Source organism: Condylura cristata, unplaced genomic scaffold (assembly GCF_000260355.1).
Source record: "Condylura cristata isolate star-nosed mole 26May11 unplaced genomic scaffold, ConCri1.0 scaffold00041, whole genome shotgun sequence".
NCBI lineage: Eukaryota > Metazoa > Chordata > Mammalia > Eulipotyphla > Talpidae > Condylura > Condylura cristata.
The window spans coordinates 4,678,587-4,696,935 of record NW_004567142.1 but is presented as its reverse complement, the minus strand read 5'-3'; the positions used below and the strand labels follow the sequence as shown (position 1 = coordinate 4,696,935).

The 18,349-nt window shown below is 58.0% G+C and overlaps 1 protein-coding gene across 1 annotated transcript in view; it reads right to left on the bottom strand.

Annotated features, from left to right (window-relative positions):
- SNRNP70 (small nuclear ribonucleoprotein 70kDa (U1)) overlaps window positions 1-14,381 on the bottom strand; it is a 14,970-nt gene extending 589 nt beyond the window's left edge. Inside the window, exons 1-10 of the mRNA XM_012733499.1 lie at window positions 14,152-14,381; window positions 13,250-13,406; window positions 11,972-12,034; window positions 11,800-11,854; window positions 7,453-7,517; window positions 7,262-7,324; window positions 5,803-5,884; window positions 2,635-2,736; window positions 358-445; window positions 5-249 (exon numbers count right to left, since the gene is read on the bottom strand). Of these exons, the coding sequence (XP_012588953.1) occupies window positions 5-249; window positions 358-445; window positions 2,635-2,736; window positions 5,803-5,884; window positions 7,262-7,324; window positions 7,453-7,517; window positions 11,800-11,854; window positions 11,972-12,034; window positions 13,250-13,396 (910 nt within the window). The 5' untranslated portion in view covers window positions 13,397-13,406; window positions 14,152-14,381. The remainder of the gene's footprint in view (window positions 1-4; window positions 250-357; window positions 446-2,634; window positions 2,737-5,802; window positions 5,885-7,261; window positions 7,325-7,452; window positions 7,518-11,799; window positions 11,855-11,971; window positions 12,035-13,249; window positions 13,407-14,151) is intronic.
- Between the last annotated feature and the right edge of the window lie 3,968 nt (window positions 14,382-18,349).

Below are 18,349 nucleotides of genomic sequence, written 5' to 3'. Positions count from 1 at the left end.
CCGCCGCCGCCACGCAGCTCCTCCTTGCGCTCTCGCTCCCGCCGGGCCCGCTCCCGGCTCCTGCTGCTGCGCCGCTTGCGCTCGCGGTCCTTGTCCTTGCTCCTCTCTCTCGAGCGCCTTCGCTCTTCCTTGTCTCGACTCCGGGAGCGCCGCCGCCGGTCCCGGGAGCGGGAGCGTCGCCGTTCTCGCTCCTTGTCTCGCTCGCGGCTTCGCTCCCGGCGCTCCCGCTCGCGGTCCCGGTCCCGGTCCCTGTGGGGAAGCGGGGAGGGGCCCGGCCTGGATGAGGTGGGCAGAGGTGTGTGGCGGGGGCCCCCCACGAGGCCGCCCCGTCCCGGGACACCGGGTGCCTAATCTTACCTCTCATCGTAGCGGGACGTGTCGTCCCGGCCGGAATGCCGGATGTTCACATCAGCCCCACCTCTCCTGGTTCCACCGAGGCCACCTCCTGGGGGAAGACACCACCACAGGGCGAATGTGGGGAGGCGACGAAAGGACGGCGACGCGCTTCGGAGAGCAAAGGCACCTCTGCTGGCGCCGGGGGCCAAGAGCACCAGGAGCACCAGAGCACCAGCATGCCACAGCGCGACCACGCTTCACAGAGGTGGTGACCCGCGCGGGGCGCGCTGCACAGGTCTCCGAAGCTGGCACTCTCACCACGAAGGGACCCCAGAGCCTCCCCCAAACCCGCCCTTTAGCTCAGGCCCAGGCGCTCTGCAGCCTCATCCACCCCTTCCCTGGGAGCTCGTCTTGGCTGCTGCCCACCACACACTGGCACAGGCACGGTCCCCAGAGCGCTCGTTCTGACCCACAGTGAGGCTCCCCTGCCACGTACATTATGAACATTCCTTCCCGAGCTCCCAACATAATTTCCTACGCGAGGGTGCCAGTAACCGCCTCTCCCTCCAGCAGGCCACGCGGCACCAGGACATACATGTGGAGGGCTGGACACGGGCTGACCGACAAGCCTGAGGAGCAGCCGGCACGCTCATTCTTCAGAGCGGGAACACGCACGAAGTCACTGGCCCAGGGACTCGGCGAGGGAGGGGTGGGGTTGGCCACCCCAGAACCTGACCCTGCCGAAGCCGGTGGCCTGGTCTATGCAGGGGGAAAGCCTCAGTGAGGCAGGCGGGGCTGCTAGCCGCAAGGTGGGAAATACTAGATATCGGAGATCCCACACGGCCAGGCCACCCACCAGGCACTGGAGGCCCCGTGTCCAGGGCAAGGTGCCCCTCACAACCCTGGGGTGCCGTCACTCAGCTGTCGAAGGTACCCAGCGCACTACAGCGCAACACAACCTAAGGCAGCACACACTGCCCGCAGAAATACAATCCCGCTGCTATGAAAACTGGGGAGCAGCAGGTGCCCTTCGCGGTGGACCAGCGCCAAGGCCAGCGGCAGGCCTGGACACGCCTTCCCTCTGCAGACAGCTACGGAACTCAACTGAGGGACCTCATGCAGCAGGAGACTCAACAGTGACACAGCGGGACGGCTGTGACAGTGACACTGCAGGGAGCACGCCGGAAAGCTCGGCCTAAGCCGCAGGCCCAGGGACACTGCAGAGTGCGGTTCTGCGTGAACACTTGGCGTAAAGACCTAGCTGGTCTCACCAGGAAGCCTGAATGCCAAGCGAAGTAGAAGAGTCCAAGATTCTACCACAGCAGGAACAGACAACTCTGAAGAAACCACTTAACCCCAGGGAACCGGAGAGCAACGGCAAGAGCTATTATGCCCAGAGACTCAGCAGGAGACAGTGGGCCCCCACAGACAAGAGTGAGCCCGGCGGCAGGGGACAGGAGGAAGAGCAGAGGGGACTGGCCCTGCCTGCGCTGTCCGCCCAGGGAAGACCCTCTTGCTGAGAGCCGCGCTCACCCTGGCAGGAGCCAGGCCTCCACAGGCATGTCTGGACAGCAGGGCGGGTCCAGGCCTGACACCGAGCCAGTCAGACCCACCCAGCCCAGAAGAGCACAGCAGGAGTGGGGCAGAGAAGGGTGCTCTGGACTGGCACCCCAGGCCCGGGCAGGGAGCAGGCGACAAAGCAGGAGTCAGCCGCAGAGCTGCCCTTGGCATGATGAACACCCAGCAGCAGCCACTCAAGGCCTGTCAGCGTCACATGGCTCAGTCCCCCAAACACAAGGCCTTTGTACTTGAAGCAGCTGAACGCAGTCAATACCTGCAACCAAACTGACCCTTCCTGAGGCGGCGACCAGAAACCAAGGCTGAGGGCAGAGGCTGCCTACATCCAGCTTGTGGCCATGCCAGGTGATCATGCAGGCTGCTCGCTGAGTCAGTGACCAAGTGGCCAAACAGCAAGAACAAAGCCCCTTGCCTGGTGGGCACCGAACAAGCTGAGCCCAGGATGAAGGATGAAGGAAAAGCAGGCCACCAGTCCCTAAGTATTATGCCAGTGGCCTCGGTCCAGACTGACCTCCCCGGCCAGCGCTCCTGCTCGTCACCGGCCACCCTAAACAGGCAGATGCCAGGAAGCCAGGCCATGGGGCCGATGGTCCTGGCGCCGCGGGTGTGCAGGAGAGAAGGGAGCACGCTGTGGCCGGCTGAGCGAGGCAGCCGCAGCAGAGGCAGAAGCAGAGGGCCTCCCCAGCAGAGGGCCGTCCAGCGTGCGCAGAGCGGGCTTACCTAGCCGCCGGGGCCTCCAGCCCTTCACGGTCCGGCCCCTCTCCACGTCCACAAGGACTCTTCTGCCGTCAATCTTCTTGCCGTCTGCGTGCTTGTAAGCGGCTGCAACAGACGTGGGGGGGGAGGGGAAGAGTCCCCAGAGGGTCCACTAGTCAGGACTGGGCTCTGCTGGGCGGCATCCCCACCCCCGCTCGTCCCCCGTCAACACTCGCACACGCACACACGCCCACCAGACAGCCAGCAACGGACAGCCAGACCAACCCTCTCCCGGACCAGGGAGGGGCCTGCTCCATCTCAGCGCCTGCGTCCATCACCCCCATCACTACAGGGGGGCCAGCTGCCCACCCCAACACCAGCCCTCCGAGCCCTCCCTCCGGCCCCTCCATCACGCTGGATGGAGCAGCCCCCTCCTGCCAAGGCCGCCAAAGTTGCTGCAAAGAAACTGGAGGTTAACTTCAGGCTGGACTCTGCTGCGGGGAGGGCCCTCCGCAAGCCAGGCATGCGCCCTGACACATGCTGAGGGAGGGGCCCAGGTGGGCCGCTCTGCACCCCAGTCCACACCGGTTTTCATTTAGTTTGGTTTTTTTGATTGGGGGAGAGGAGGTGGGACAGACATCAGAACAGAAAGTGAACCAGAAGGGGGTGGGAGAAATCTTTAGGAGATGCGGGGAGCAGAAGGGTGGGTCACGTGCTCCCAGGGGCCCTGCAGGGGCCCCTCTGGCAGACGGGAGGGGCAGGGGCGAGGCGAGGGAGACGTGCGGTGCTACTGCCAATCCCTGCCTTACCTGAGCGACTGACCGCCACCCCACTTCCCCTTACATCTCCCCTCCGAGCCCCAGCTCCGGGCAATGCCAGGCGGATGCGCCCAGCTGGAGCCCTGGGAAGGGCGAGGAGCGGAAGGGGCGCTGTGGGGAGAGGCCCGTTCCTCGGGGCAGGGCCCAGCGAAGGGCACGCCCGGTCCCCCGCCTGTCTAATGTGGGGCCGCCGGGAAGGCCAAAAGGTCCGTTTCACCACCCCCAACCCTGGTCTAGGGGCTGTCCTTAACCAACCACAATACCCTGCCCCACCCCAGCCCGCTCCCCCCCAAATAACAACCAGAGGAAGAGAAAAAGGTGCCATTTACCGATGCCGGCCTTGCGGGTGTCCAAACCGAGCGGGATGGGGGGGGCTCGGCAACTCCTGGGGGCCTGGCGAGGAGGCGGGCTTCCCGGGGGGGGGACACGGGACCGCTTACCTGGAGCCCCCAAGCTTACCTGAGCACGCGCACAGACCCCACACCCACCACCATGGGGTCAGCTAAAGCTACAGGGAGGGGAACGGGGGTTCTAGGGAGCCACGGAGAGGGAAGGAACCACATCTCCTGCACCACCTGGAGACAGGCAGAGGAAGTGGTGGACCCCAAGAAACCTCATGGAGGCCTTGAAAGAGGGGAGACAAGGTTAGCATCAAGTCTGGGAGTGAAAAGCTCTGGGACAGTCCTGACTGAATTAGGAAGGAGGCGGGGAGGCCTCGGGAAACCTGTCGCCCGCACCGCTCCCACTGCGGTCCAGACACGCTAGGCACGAGCCCACCCCGGCACATGGAGTGGACGCTGCACCCCAGTCCACACGCCCGCCCCCATCTGCCTCAGCCCGAAGGCACACAGGGGAAGCCTGGGGTCCAGGAGATGGAGTGCAGCCTGCGCTCTGGCCAGGAGGGGCCAGGTGGCCCCTGAACCCAGAGGCGGCGGTGGGGGAAGGAGTTCAGGACTGGGGACACAATCAAGCAAAGGAAGCCTGCTCTGGTTCAGTGTCCCAAACCCAGAGAACGCCCAACCAGGGAGGTAACAGCAAAGAAAACATGTGAGGTGTGTGCTTCTAGGCTTCTCTCTGCCTCTCCTGCATCTCTAGACAGTGGAAGGGTCTTAACACCTACCGTACCTTCAGCTGTCCGCAGCCTGCCTCTGACCCCGCCCGCACCCCAACCCCCAACTCCATGCACTCTGGAGCGCGACAGGGCGCCGCAGCCCTCCGCGGGCCTCAACCGGGACAGGACAGCGCACCTCCAGTCTAGCACAGTCAAGTCTCCGGGGTCACCAGAGTGGCAGCCCCAGAAGGCGCAGGGCCGGGGGCAGAGGGCTGGAGGGCTCCGCGCGGAGCCCTGGCCCGAGGGCGCCCGTCCACAGGATTCCTGCCCCGCGCCCCTGACGTCGTGAAGCGGGCGAGTGGGGTGGTGGAGCCCAACCAGGGAGGCCAGCTGCCTTTCCTTCAGGGTGCATCCGTCCCCTCCTGGGTTCGGCAAGATTATCGGAGAGCGGATGGATCAGGGCATAGGACGGATAAAGGGCACCCAAACAAGGAAAGGGCTCCATGTGCGGGGGGCTGAGGGGACGACTGGGGCAGGAGGAGGGACGCCTCACTATCCTGAGCTGCCTGGCTAAGCTGGGCTGGTGTGCGGTGCTGCGTGATCTTACCCATGATACAAACCCTTATACCAACCATACACTGAGGTGTTGTAAGGGGAGCGTAAGCATCAGCTGCAAGCCAGCTGCGTGGTGGCTGCAGTGACAATAAGAACAGTCAATTAATACGGCGGCCCCTGGACACGCCGCAGCCCTGCCCACCCCCACCCACCCAGCCCTGCCCATGTGGACGCCGCCGCAGCCTCAAAGGGGGCTTGGGAGATGTGGGGGCAGGCGCTGGACACGCCTACCAGCCCACTGCCCGCTGGGAAACAGGGTGGGGGGCTAGGGTGGGGAGGCGGAGGGTCGGGTGGCCCAGCCCCAACTCGCTGGGGGGAAGAGAGGCAGGTCCAAAGACCAGGCCTCGTTCCAACCTGGCCGCCCCCAAACTCCAGTGGGGGAATTTGGGGAGAAGCTTCCCCAAATCCGACCCCTCCCCCCACCTCCGGCTAGCCCCAGCCCCCACCCAGTTCCCTTCTTGCCCCTGAGGTTCAACGTGTGACACTTACCTCCCCGGGTTCACACACACACACACACGTTGTGGGGGATTTTGGTTTTTGTTTTTTAAAAAACACGTATATATAAAAAAAAAAAAGATATATCAGAAACAGAGGGAGGAGGAGAAGAGACATCGCTAATGTCAGGGTTGGCGGGTGGGGCAGACGACGGGAAGGGACAGGGCAGCAGAGAAGAGAGGGCCAGGGACGGCGCGCGGGGGAAGGACTCACAGTGCATGTCTCGCTCGTGTTCGTACTCGATGAAGGCGTAGCCTCGGGGCTTCCCCGACCGCTTACTGTAGACCATGTGGATCTGGGGGGGCAGCGCACGGTAAGTGCCGGTACAGAAGTCCCCCCCATCAGCCGCCGCCCACGAACCAGGCGCGGGGTGGCCGATGCCGGGGACCGGTGCCGCAATCCTGGCTGCCTTCTGCAGCGGGAGAAACATAAGCCCCTCCACGCCAGGGCAGAACGCTGCCAGAGGCCTCAGAGTCAAGGGGGCTTTCCTGGAGGAAGGGACGCTCCGGCCAGAGCTGGAGACCAGACCAGGCGGAACGAGACAGCACAGAGCAGCAGGCGGCCAGGCTGCAGTTCAGGGGGGGCCTACTTCAGTGAGGCTGCTCGGGAGATGAGGCCAGGGAGGGCAAGAGCCAGGCCGTGGAGCCGGCAGGAGGCCAGGAGCGCAGCCCGTAAGGCGCTGAGGGCTCCGCACGAGGAAGGGCCAACGCGGGGGTCACCGCAGTCAGTCAGGACCAGGGGGACTCGGAGTGCGAGGGGCGGGGTGCGCCGCGGTCGCAGAGAACGGGGCCGGTTCAAAATCCAGCAAGCGCAACCAGGGCTGCAGGCCGAGAACACAGAGCACCCAGGCCAGAGGCAACCACGGGGGAGGGGTGGCGTGCAGGCAGAGACGGGCGCCCAGGGAGCAGACACCTGGCAGGGGCCCCGGGAGGCCAGGCCGCAGCCAGCGCCACTGTCCTGGGGGCGGGGCGCGGGCAGGCTCTGCGCGGGGAGTGGTGGAGCAGAGGCTGGGCCAGAGAAAGGTTGGGGGGAAGAGGGGAGCGTACGAGCTGCCCAAAGGAGCCAGTTTCCCACGCACCCCACAGCCACTCCAGAGTGGCCACCCCAAGTCAGGGGGTGGGTCCAAAAGCCAACCGAGACTCTAGACTAACGAAGTAGAATTGAAGAGCGAGAGGACAAAGGCCACCCCAGCAGCCCGAACCCGGGGAGGCCGGGAGGGCCCTGTCGGCATCGTCACGGGTCCGCCATCTACCCGCACGACAACGCAGAGTCCTGTGCTGCCACAACATGCTAGACACTTCCGCGGCAACAGCCCAGCACGGAGGCCTGCTCCAAACCCACGTCAGCTCTCCCTAGGTGGCCAGAGAGCGTTTCCAGCACCGGTCTGCTCTGAGCAAAAGCAACAAAGGACTCGTGCTGGCCTCGCTGCGGACTAACAAAGCTTTATGTATGAGGGGTCGGCCCGGGGACCCCTGCTCTAAACGGACAACACACCGACTGGCTAACTGTACTTCTGCTACTGAAACCGCCACTGAGGTGCAGCCGGTAAGCACACCCGAGCCAGAGACGCCCAAGTCCCGAAGTGACCCACCGGTGTCCTCAGGGCTGGGAGCCATGCCTCCTTTCCCCTGCCACACACTCCCAAATGAACCCCCCCGTCCCCACTACTCACTCTTTTGATGGGTCCGTACACCTCAAACTCTCTCCGGAGCTTGGATTCTGTTGTGTCATAGTTCTGGAAGGAGACACGTGTGAAGTTAAATGCGAGGAGCGAGTTGTCCCAAAGGTTCCCCAGGGCCCACACTATTACCCCACCCCAGGCTCTCAGTCCATGGTGCCAGGGGCTGGGAACTAGAAACTCACCACTCTAGCCACAAAGAGAGTCTTGAAGGCATCACCTTGAGCATTGGGATCATTGTGAGGGTCCCCTGTGTAGGAAGGAGAAAATCTTTACGGGAACGTGCCCACAGTTTTGTGGAACATGGCAGACAGAGGCCCATGAGAAAGAGGAAGTAGCTGATGACCTGGGCCCTTGTCCCTTTTAAGTGATAGGAAAAGGATGAGGTTGACGTCAAGCTAGGTAGGCTGGGAACAGGCCTCCCTGCCACTTCAGATCTACGCTTCCTACGGCACTGGCCCTCAGGTTGTGTACGGCAGCTGGACCAGGCACCTCTAGTCCCTTCAGGTCCTGAGCTCCGCTTCGGCAGGGCCACAGTGCCACCCACTGGCTCAGTCTGCAACTACAGTCAGCAGAGGGCCTCTGAGGCTGCCCTAAGGCCGGGGAGCTGCAGTGGAGAGTCCCAGCCCAGCCTTCCTCCAGGGCTGTGGCCTTGGGGAGGAGACTGCAATGGTGCTAAAGCTCAGGAGACCCATCAGAGTCTTGCTCCCACCTTGCCACTGCAAGGGCACTGAGTAACAATCTCCAGACAGGAGCCAGCACTTCCTACAAAATCAGTACCACGGGTGATTCTGATGGTCGGGCCTGGGAAGGCATTTTTCCCCAGAATGCAGCCCATGCACACGTGACAGCCTGACTCCTGCCAGGAACCGAGGAACTGCCCACTACCGTGGTGCTGGTGTTTTTGATAGCGCCATTATGCTCGGAAGAACTGACCACATTCTGAGAGAACACAAAAAAGGAGTGATGTTAATAACGGACTCAACATCGGCCGTGGTCACAACACTGCCTGGGCACGTGGAGACGGCAACTGCCGAGGCGTGGAAGAGATGTGGCGGGGCAGGTGTTGCGTCCAGGCTGACCTCCCACCAGGCATTCTCACACCTGCAGCTGCAGGCGCGTCAGGGAGACAGTTGGGGTGCTGCAGGAAGCCAGACATGATGCCGCAGCTCTTTCTGTGAAAAGTCTGGCTGGCAATGTAATCTAAGTTCAAGGTGACTTCAGGGAACTTAAACACTGAGCCCAAGTGAAAGAAAATAGCTACCTGCAAACTAAGGAAGCCTTTGGCGACAACACTCTGCGCCCCCGCCAGTGTTCTGTGCACAGCTCTCTCCAGCTACAAGGGACTCCTCTCACCCACACGCTCAATACTAAACTCTCTGCAAGTGGGGTGGGAGCTGGCAATTCAGCAGCAAACAGAACAATGCCCCCCCCTTTTGACACTCACCCGCTAATCAAAGGAGGCCAGCCCTTCTTGGGAATAAAGAACCCACCTGATTCTGTCTGACGGAGACGGGCGTTTTAATGGAAAGGCTGGGAAAGACAGTGACAGAGATCCTGGCAGAAGAGCTAAGTGTGTCAGAGCTAACGGAGAGCTACCCCAGCACCAGCAGCAGGCTAGTAGCCAAGGCCCCTGGAAGCCTACAACGGGGCCAGCAGTCAGGCCTGGGGGTGGGCAAAGTCCAGCAACGGAGAGCTGAGCTTCCGGAAGGGCGGCCGAGAGGCCCGCGGGCGCACCGCAGGATTCCCTGTAGCCTCTGCTCCCCCAGGGGCCAGGAGTGTGGCTAAAGTAGAAGCTGGGCAGCCGAGTCAACAGCACCCCCACGCCTGAAGAAAGAACAAGTCAGCTGCAGGAGGGCGGCGGCAACCGAAGCTGCTCCGCAGTTCACCAGTCAGCATGGTTACACCCACCCGCCACGGCGCGGGCAGCCCACCCTCGGAAGGCCTTGTTGAAGTGCTTCTCGAGGAACAGTAACAGGCTCAAAGACCTGGGATGACAGAGGACTGGTGGGCTTTCAGATGGCAGAGAAAGTAGCTCAGGAATCTCAACCTTGGTGAGAGCATCTTCAGCATCAACAAATGTCAAGTCTGATTTTAAAAATGATCCCTGATGGTGGGGCATCCCTGGTGGTGCAAGAGATTATTTCCGTGTATCCGCCTGTTCTCCCCACTGTCTCCTGGTAAACTTCACCCCCACAACTCTGGCCTACATCCCAGTTCTTGTGTGCATAAATAAAATAAATCTTAGGAAAAAAAGGCCTGAGGCACTTGGATCTGTGAAAAGCCAACAAGAAATACATCAAGCGCTCGCCAAGGGGCGAGGCCCAGTGGCAGCTGTGACTAGTGACGAGGCCCAGCAAGCCTCCAGTTGGGGACAGGCGCTCAGGAGTAGCAACACTCCTATGCTCCATCCACTCTGTCTTTCCTTTCCACTACGAAAAAATTCACAAACTAAAGGAAGCAGATAACAGTACCACGAAGCACTGCTAGCCACCTTCCATTTCACTCATGGCCAGACATGGCCAAAGACTGGCTTCATCTCCACCCCAACCCCCAGATTATTTTCAGCCAAATCCCAGATCATGTACCATTTCAGCCTCTCACAGACTTGCACATTCATAGCCACAACTGCTGTGGCTATGCTACTTAAGACTCCTTAAACAGTTAGTATCCTTGGCCCTCCCTGGTGGCACCAAGGGGCAGAAGCGCAGCACTGTGAAGCTGCCCGCAGCCCCTGCAGCACGCGTTCGCCCCCAGCCGGGGAGTGACCCCCAGGGCGCAGCAGACCTCTCCCCGCTGCTCCCCTCAGCAGTGGGTTTCCGTCAATCCACCTGGTCTATTTCTTACCCTGTCTTTGGTGAAGCTCTCACCCCCACATCTCTGGCCTGTACCCCAGTTCTTGTATGAATAAACCTTAACAACAAAGTTAACACCCTGAATACCCGAAGTCCAAATGCTCACGTCCCCCATTACTTCCCAAGTGGATTTCAGTTTTAATGACGACCCAAGTGAGCCTCACCACTTGGTTCACTTGTCTTGTGGGCCCTCCCTGACCCGCATTTGTGGGCATTTACTCATTCAAGAAACTGGAACATAAACTTGTTCTATGGAGCTCCCCATTCTCAATTTGGCCAACAGCAGCCCCATGAAATCATTTAACAAGACAAAATCCTGTTTCTAGAGTGTGCAAAAACAAGTCTCATAGGAAAACTGACCCAAGGTCATTCAGACACGGGCCAGGCGTGGGAGTGAACTCATCAGGTCGGACAAGGCCTGTGTGTCCAAGCAAGCTTCCGTGACTGCCGCCATCTGTGTGGGCCCAGTCCTCTGGGAGCCACGACAGCGAGCGAGCCGCTGCCATCCCGCCCCCGTGGAGCAAGCACACCCACCGGGGAGAGGGGGGTGTCCGTCGGTGGCCGCTGCAGACCAGAGACAACGTGCAGCACTCAGGGCTCTGTGTATAAGGGGCTCGACCTGCGCACACCTGGGGGCTGTCACACATAAGCCCCGGGAAGGAGACAGACGCCTCGGGCAGGGGCCTACCAGCAAGGAGAGGGCACGCCCGGGTGGGCGTGGCCAGGGCAGGGCAGGGCAGAGCTCCATGCGGCGAGTCTGGAGCAGTGGGCAGGCAGGGACTCTGCTCTTCGGGCTAAGAGCAAAGGAAGCTGTCAGCAGAGAAACGCGAAAGCAGACTAAATCTAAAGGCCAGAGGACTTGGTGGGAACGCCAGAGCACACTAGCTCCACTGCAGGGTGGCAGCGGCCCAGGGCACGTCGGAAGAGTCAGATCTGTGACGTTTAGAGTTAAGGGGGGTGGTGTTAGACTGGTGTGAACCGAGGTCAGGGCCAGCAGAGCTGCATGGCCACAACCCAGTAAAGGACACATCCAAAGGAGACCAGGTTGAGGACACAGGCAAATCCTGTGGACGCTGCACCTGCAGTGCACCTGCAGGGCCGCCTCAGAGACTTCTGACAAGAGGAGAAGGGAGCTGGAGTGAGCAGCAGGGCGCAGAGCTCTCAGCTAGACCCAGGGGTTTGGAAGTCTGGCACTCACGCAAGCGTCACTCCGGGACTAAGGTTGGGAGCAGTGACTTACCACACTACGTGCCTCAGGGCGCAGAAGGAAACCCCAGCCTCCCAATAAAGCCCTCGCTCTCACCCGAACAGGCCCTCTAAGGTGCATCTGTGACCGTCCTGTGAGTCTCTCCCATCCCAAGTTCCAACTCCGCCTCTATGTGAAAAGGATGGTATATCCCCTGCCCCGGGGCCAGGGAGCTGCAGGGGTGCCCGGCCAGTCTCACTGGCCCAGATCACCCTGCCTGCGAGACCTGGTCAGGCAGGCGTCTGACCCTCTGCCTTCCCGTCAGGCCTCACACCACACACGCCCACCTACACGCTTTAACCAAAGACAGCGCATGGTAAACAGGAGGGGCTGACAAGTGAACACCCCCACTTTCCCAAAATAGAGCTCTGGGGTTGATCTGGGGGAAAGGACATGGAGGACTTGCAGAAGGGAGTGGGAGAGAGACTTACACATTTTAAGCTCTGTCTCCACTTCCTGTTGTCGCCGCTCAATCTTTTCCCGTCTCTGCGGTAAGAAAGGGGAAATGGACAACTGAACGCAGTCAGAAGAGCCCTGATGTCAGGGACCACCCTAGATAACGACTCAAAAAAGACCTGGGGACAAAAGGCAAGAGTCACACACCTTCCTCTCCATGCGTTCCTCCCGGGTTTCTGCTCGAGTTGGGGGAGGAGCATCTCGAGGGTCCTGGGGACAAGAAGAGAGGTGATAGGGTAAGAAAAAACTGAGGGAACAACATGGAACACCCATCAAGTTAATAACCATCTCAGTCACCTCCCAAGTGCAAACATGGACAGTGCCCAGGCCAGTGGAAGCAGGGGCGTGGCACAGTGTGGTCCACAGACGAACACCACTCACCGACAGTGGTCCGTGACAGAGAAGCACAGAAACCACATGTATCGAGAAATTTCTAGAGCAATCTGACAGTAGTTTTATGCCCATCCAATATAATAAAATTTAATCTTGTGAATCTTTTAAAATACACAAAAGTAATTGTTCTACTACATTTGCTAGAAGCATCAACCAGCAACGGATCATAAATAAAACTATTTCTCCACCACAGACAAGCACCAGCCAAAAGCAAAAAGAGCAAGTATTACAGGGCTCAGAAGCAAATGACTGGACACCCTGTGAGGACCTGGGCAGGTCTTGACGGTCTCACCAACTACTCATTAAACAGCTGATTTACAGCCCCCGCCTTCAAAGGGTGCCAGTGGCCTGCAGTCATTAGTTTAATTGGCTAATAACATTTCCCAAGTACCGCTTCGCCGAGGTGGCAAATCCTACTGGAGTCCATCCCCTTTATCTCTACTACCTACTGCACTGCGACTTCTCTCTAGCTGCCCTCTCCTCGTCTAGCTTCTGGCTCGCAAGGTGTTAGCACTTCTGTACCTAGTGCGTGTTGTTACCCCCGCTTTACAAATGACACAAAGCAGAGGCACTGAAACCTGTCATGTACTCGCTGACCCTGCAGGTGCAGGCCTGAAACCCTCCAGGCCTACTCTGTTTCCCGGCACTCAGTGCTCACCCATTCCCAACACCACCATCTCAGACCGCCACACATGTTGACATCTGCTGGCTACTTGGTGCCAAGCGCCCTAACAAAATCTGCAAGTAATTCCCCATGGCCATCACAAGAAAAACGCGATTATCCCTTGCTAAGGGTGAGGCAATCAACACGCTAAGATACCCCACCTTGCCCGCGGTCTCAGAGCTGAGGCAGCGTGTGTCAGGGCTACTTCTACAAGCTGAAGCAGCAATGGTTACTGTAATTCCAAAACCCCAGACGGGTCTTGACCCCATTTACCACAGGGAGATGCGTTACCATGCTCAACCCCGAGCTGAGAACCCAGCCGCTCCACCTTGAGAACCCAAACCCCCAGGCCTGACCAATGAACTCACCTCAAACTCCCGGATGTAGGGCGCAATGCCACAGTAAGGTTGATTGTGGTGCTTCTCGTGTGGCAGTTTCTCCAGGGGTGGCAGGTATGGGATGGGGTCACGGGGAGCAAAGAGGGCCAGAAGGTTGGGTGGCAGAAACTGGGTCATCTTGCCAAGTCTGTGAGCAGAAGCAAGGAAAGCCTTATGTTGGGGGGGTCTGTAGAAATGACGTCCTTATAATCCCTTGACTCCCCAGAAAAGAGGGAAATGGGGGCGGCGGGCAGCAAGTCCTCAGCACCAAAATCAGTTCTTTGAGGGAACCGGGCAACCCATGTGATCACGGCGGGGCAGGAGGAAACCTGAATGCGAAAGCAAGTTCTGGGGCGAGGGCTGTCTGGGCGCCGGAAACAAAGCCTGAAGAAAGATTTCTGGCACTGCCGTCTGAGTCCGGGGCAAGGAGCCCAGGGTCCGCGCGGGAAGGGGAGGCGGGTCCCGAAGAGAAGACGCAGAGCAGCAGCGGCTGGTGGCTCTCTACCTCAGCGAACAGGTTACAGGGTGAGGGCCGCAGGAAGCCTCCGATCAATGGGAAACAGGCCCTATGCAGCAACCCCTCAAGCCAGGGGCTTGTGGGTAATAGATCCCGGTCCCCAACGGCGAAAGGAATTGTGGGTAAGGGTCCGGGCCGCCGCGGATGCGAGGAAAAAGGCAACACCGCAAAGGCCTGTGGGTAGGGGGACAAAGTTGGGGGGAGGGCGGCTATGAACGAAGTCCTGAGTGCCTAGAGGCCACTGGGCTAAGGGGTACCGAGAGGAGGCATAATGGGGGTCGGGAAGGGGGTCCGGCGCCAGTGAAGGGACGAAGGCCCACCGCAGGGGATTGTGGGTAGCGGCCCCGCACCCGGTGAGGCCAGTCAGTCTCCTCACCTGCCGCGCGGCGCCCTCCTCGGCCTGGAGACGGTCGGGGGCCTCGCGGAGGCCCCTCAGCAGCAAGAACTCCTGCTTTGGCTTCGACTCGGCGGCGTCCGCGTCCAGCAAACTCCACCGCCTGCCCAGCGCGCGCACCAGGCCGCCGCTCACGAGCCCGCGCGGCCTCAGTTCGCGACAGCGGCAAGGGGTGCACTCGAGCTCAAATCCCTCCGCCGGCCTGCACTGCGCACGCGCCGCGCGAGGATTGTCCAACCCACACACAAGGACCTGGCGCCGCCACAAGCAGAGCGCACGCGCGAGATCACTACCCCGCCTTCGGGCACCTTAAACTCCTGGGGCGCCGCAGGCTTGAATTCGCACTGCGCACGCGCCCTCCGCACCGAACGTTGCCCTCTACCTCGCGCTCCCGGCTCCAACCGTCTCTCTCCGCGAGGCGATTCGTGATGCTCCACCCCTTTCCTAACGCACTTCCCGGGTCTCACGCGCATGCGTATTTTGACCGTAGACTATATACCCCTCCGCCACCTGGCAAAGAGTCCCTACAGGAACAGTGTGATTACGCTGTATTCTAATGTATTCGATCACGAGTTGTTCATCGAGCTCTTCGTATCTGATGGGAACTGTTTGGCCGCTGTGGCTTTAATACGTAACTAAAGCAAACTCATTTCTTTCTTGGAGTTTCCATACTGGGAGAGACAATAAAGGCATTTCAATCAATAAATATTATTTCAAACAATAGCCAGCACTACAAAAAAAAAAAAAAAAAAAGGACTGAGTAAGGGAATGGGCAGTGAAAGCGGCTTAAATTTAGCAAAGGGTGATATTTGAAAGAATGCCAAATGAAAAAGGTAATATGGCAGGGTTAACAGCAAGGGCAAAGGCCCTGAGGTTTTAAAAATGTCAGGAATCGGCGGTTGTTGGTCAGGATATCAGAAACCTGACAGCCGTGGTGGTACGGAGTTCAGTATTGTGTTTTCAGTTTTTTTGGGTGGATTCAATTGCCCATCACATTACAGAAATTGCTGCAAAATTTAAATGACCAATTTCATGGTTTGGGTTGTTTTATAAGGAGTTATTTATACAAGAATTAGGATGTCAGCCAGAGTGGGGCGTGGGAGGTTGTGTTGTTGAGAGGATTCACCAGAGAGAGTGGGGAGCAGAACAGGCAGACCTACTGAAATCCACCGCAGAGGGGCGCAGTGGGCCCCTTCTGAACACGTTCAGTGTGCTTGTCCTCTGACAGACTCCAGTTTGGCAGTCATTGGTTCCTCTGTGTTCTTGTTGCAGTCCAAGGTGTGGGTCAATCTCCTTGCTGCCATTTTACTCTGAGGTACTTGAAGTTGGAAGTTGTGGCTCTGTTGCATTCTGAAGCCCTTCTTTCTCAGGCTTTTCTTTCTCAGCAAGCTGCTTCCTGGAACTTGTATCTTTTTCTGCAGCTTCCAATTTCTTCTACAGTTTCTTCTTTCGGGGCAAGATCCTTCTTTGGCGGGCAAGGAGGGATTTCTGGGACAGATTCTTTGGATGCAGGGCTGAGAATCAGCTCAAAAGCCTGGCCTAAGGCATGTTTCTCCAGTTCTTCAGAATAGGCTGGGGTGGAGAGAAGACCCGAGACTCTCCTATGCAGTTCACTGGTTGTGAGTTGTTGGTTTTTTGTTTTTGTTTAAGATTTATTTATTCATGCATAGAACTGGGGTATAGGCCAGAGGTGTGGGGGGTGACAGGGTTCACCAGCGTCAGAGTGGGGAGCAGCACTGACAGATTTACTTAAATCTACAGGAGAGGTCTGCTGCGCTCTGTGGGTCACTCCCTGGCCTGTGATCAAGCTCACACTGCAGTGGCTGCGGACAGCTTCATAGTGCTGCTCTCCAACCTGTTGCACCACCAGTGGGGGCCGGTGGTGTGTCCTATACATTCCACTAGCAAGGAAGCCTGCGAGTTCCCAGCCTCCTGGCCACACTCTGAGCACCAGTAGATCTGGGCACACCCATGAAAAGGTTTTAAGCTGGAGGAGGGTTTGCAGGTCAAATGCAGTTTCAAAGGTATATTAGGAAAGCCATGATGCTGGGAGGAGGTCAAGGGCATGTCAGGGAAGCCATGGGTGCTGGAAGGACGGAGCCCTCACACCCGCCGGCCTGATGCATGTGCAGCAGGAGAGTTGCTGCCGGTGGAGAAAGAAAGAGGAAAGAAATGAGGACTCATTTGATAGTGTTTTAGGAGAAAGAATGAGTTATCAAATCAATGCACTAATATATTAATAAAGGTCAATCAGGAATACATGGCAAGGTGACAGGGTCCAGTGGAAAAAAAGACTCCTAAAGAAAACCCAAAGGGTCCCTGAATCAGAGGATTCCTGAAGGACTCGATTCTAAATTAGAAAAAGAACATACGGGCCTCCCTGGTGGTGTAGGGGTTAAAGTCTCGGCTCTATCAAGCTATGGCCATTCATTGCTAGGGAGGGACCCACTGGGTGCAGCAGACGCCTGCTGTCTCCCCATGCTCCCCTCAGCCGTGTATTTCAGTGAATCCGCCTATTCTGCTCCCCACTCTGTCTCTGGGGAATCCTCTCACCCCACCTCCCTCCCCCACCCCAGCTCTTGTATGCAGAAATAAGTAAAAATAAATCTTTTTTTTAAAAAGATTTATTTATTTGTGCATACAGAACTGGGGTACAGGCCAGAGGTTCAGGGGCGGCGAGAGGCTTCACCAGAGACAGAGTGGGGAACAGAACAGGCAGACCAAGGAAGTACACTGCTGAGGGGAGCAGCGGGCGGGTCAGGAGAGGTCTGCCGCGCCCTGTGGTCACCTCCAGGGCAGGCGGGAATCAGACTCATGTGGAAGCGGCTCCAGATTCTCAGTGCTGTGCTTTAACCCATTGAGCCACCAGGGGGCGCCAAAATAAATCTTTTTTGTAAAGGATAGAAAAAGAACCTGTGTGGAAACTAGTGGCATTCAAATAAAATCTGCAATATATTTGTGAAGAGCCCTCCGTTTGGGTTAATTTCCTGTCAAGTAATTGTGCTGTGGTTATGGAAGAAATGGGCAATAGCAGGAGTGTGGTGAAGGCAGCAAGAAGTGCTGCTGTGCTTGCAACTTTTCTGCAGATCTACTCACAACAGCATGTTTAACCAACAATACCGGTTGATACCCATCTTTCCTTCATAGGAACCCCCTCCGCCAGCCTTCCCCTAGACTTGAAGGCTGAGCAGCTGGTGGAGTGGTGCCACAGATGTGGAAGGAGAGGCAGGGAGAAGATGGGCTGACTGAGGGGGTTCTAGGCTTGGGCAAGTAGGAGAAGCCTGTCTGAGGCTGTTTGGGTCTGGGGAGTTGAATGGTGGGAGATGTGTGCAAACTCTGGAGAATCCAGCGGGGAGCCATTGGAGCAAAGATGCTACTTGAGTCTTGTGATGAAATGAAGCCACGTAGAAAATGAGTGAGGACAGGGAAGGGAGAATGTCTGCAGGTGGGATCCACCCCACTGAGCGCAGGTGAAGCAGGAAGAAGCAACAAAGAAGACTCAGTAGGAATGGGCACCGAGGCAGGGCAGCCTGCAGAGAAGGGCCCCGGGAAACCAAGAAGAAATGTATTTCCGGCAGTAGAGTTCTCCAGCCTCTCCCCCTGCTTTTTTATTTTTTTTAAGATTATTTTATTTATCTATGCATACAAGAGCTGGGGTGTAAGCCAGAGATGTGGGGGGTATGTGTGTGTGAAAGGATCCACCAGAGACAGAGTGGGGAGCAGAACAGGCAGATCCACTGAAACACACTGCTGAGGGGGCAGCGGGCGGGTCAGGAGAGGTCTGTTGCACCCTGTGGGTCAGCTCCCTGGCAGGGGATGGAACTTAGCTTTAGTGGTTTGAGGAGAGCTTCATAGTGCTAAGACTTAATCCCTTGTGTCACCAGGGAGGGCCAGTACATCTAACTTTTCTATTCTAAAAAAAAAAAGAAGAAAAGAAAAAAAAAAAGCAGCAGCAAGAAATTCCAGAATGAGGTAGTGTGACAGTGTGGGTGAGAAATGCAAAAATAAGGAATGAGGTGGGGTCACCTTGGTGACCCTGATTAACCACAGGAGTTGAGGTGGAGATTCAGCTGAAGAAAGCCTTGAAAAGACGCTTTGCTGGAAAGGCAGTAGACAGAGGTGATCATAGCAGGAGAAGGAAGTGGCTTCCAGGAAGGGTGCTTTTTGGAAGTAGAAAAGA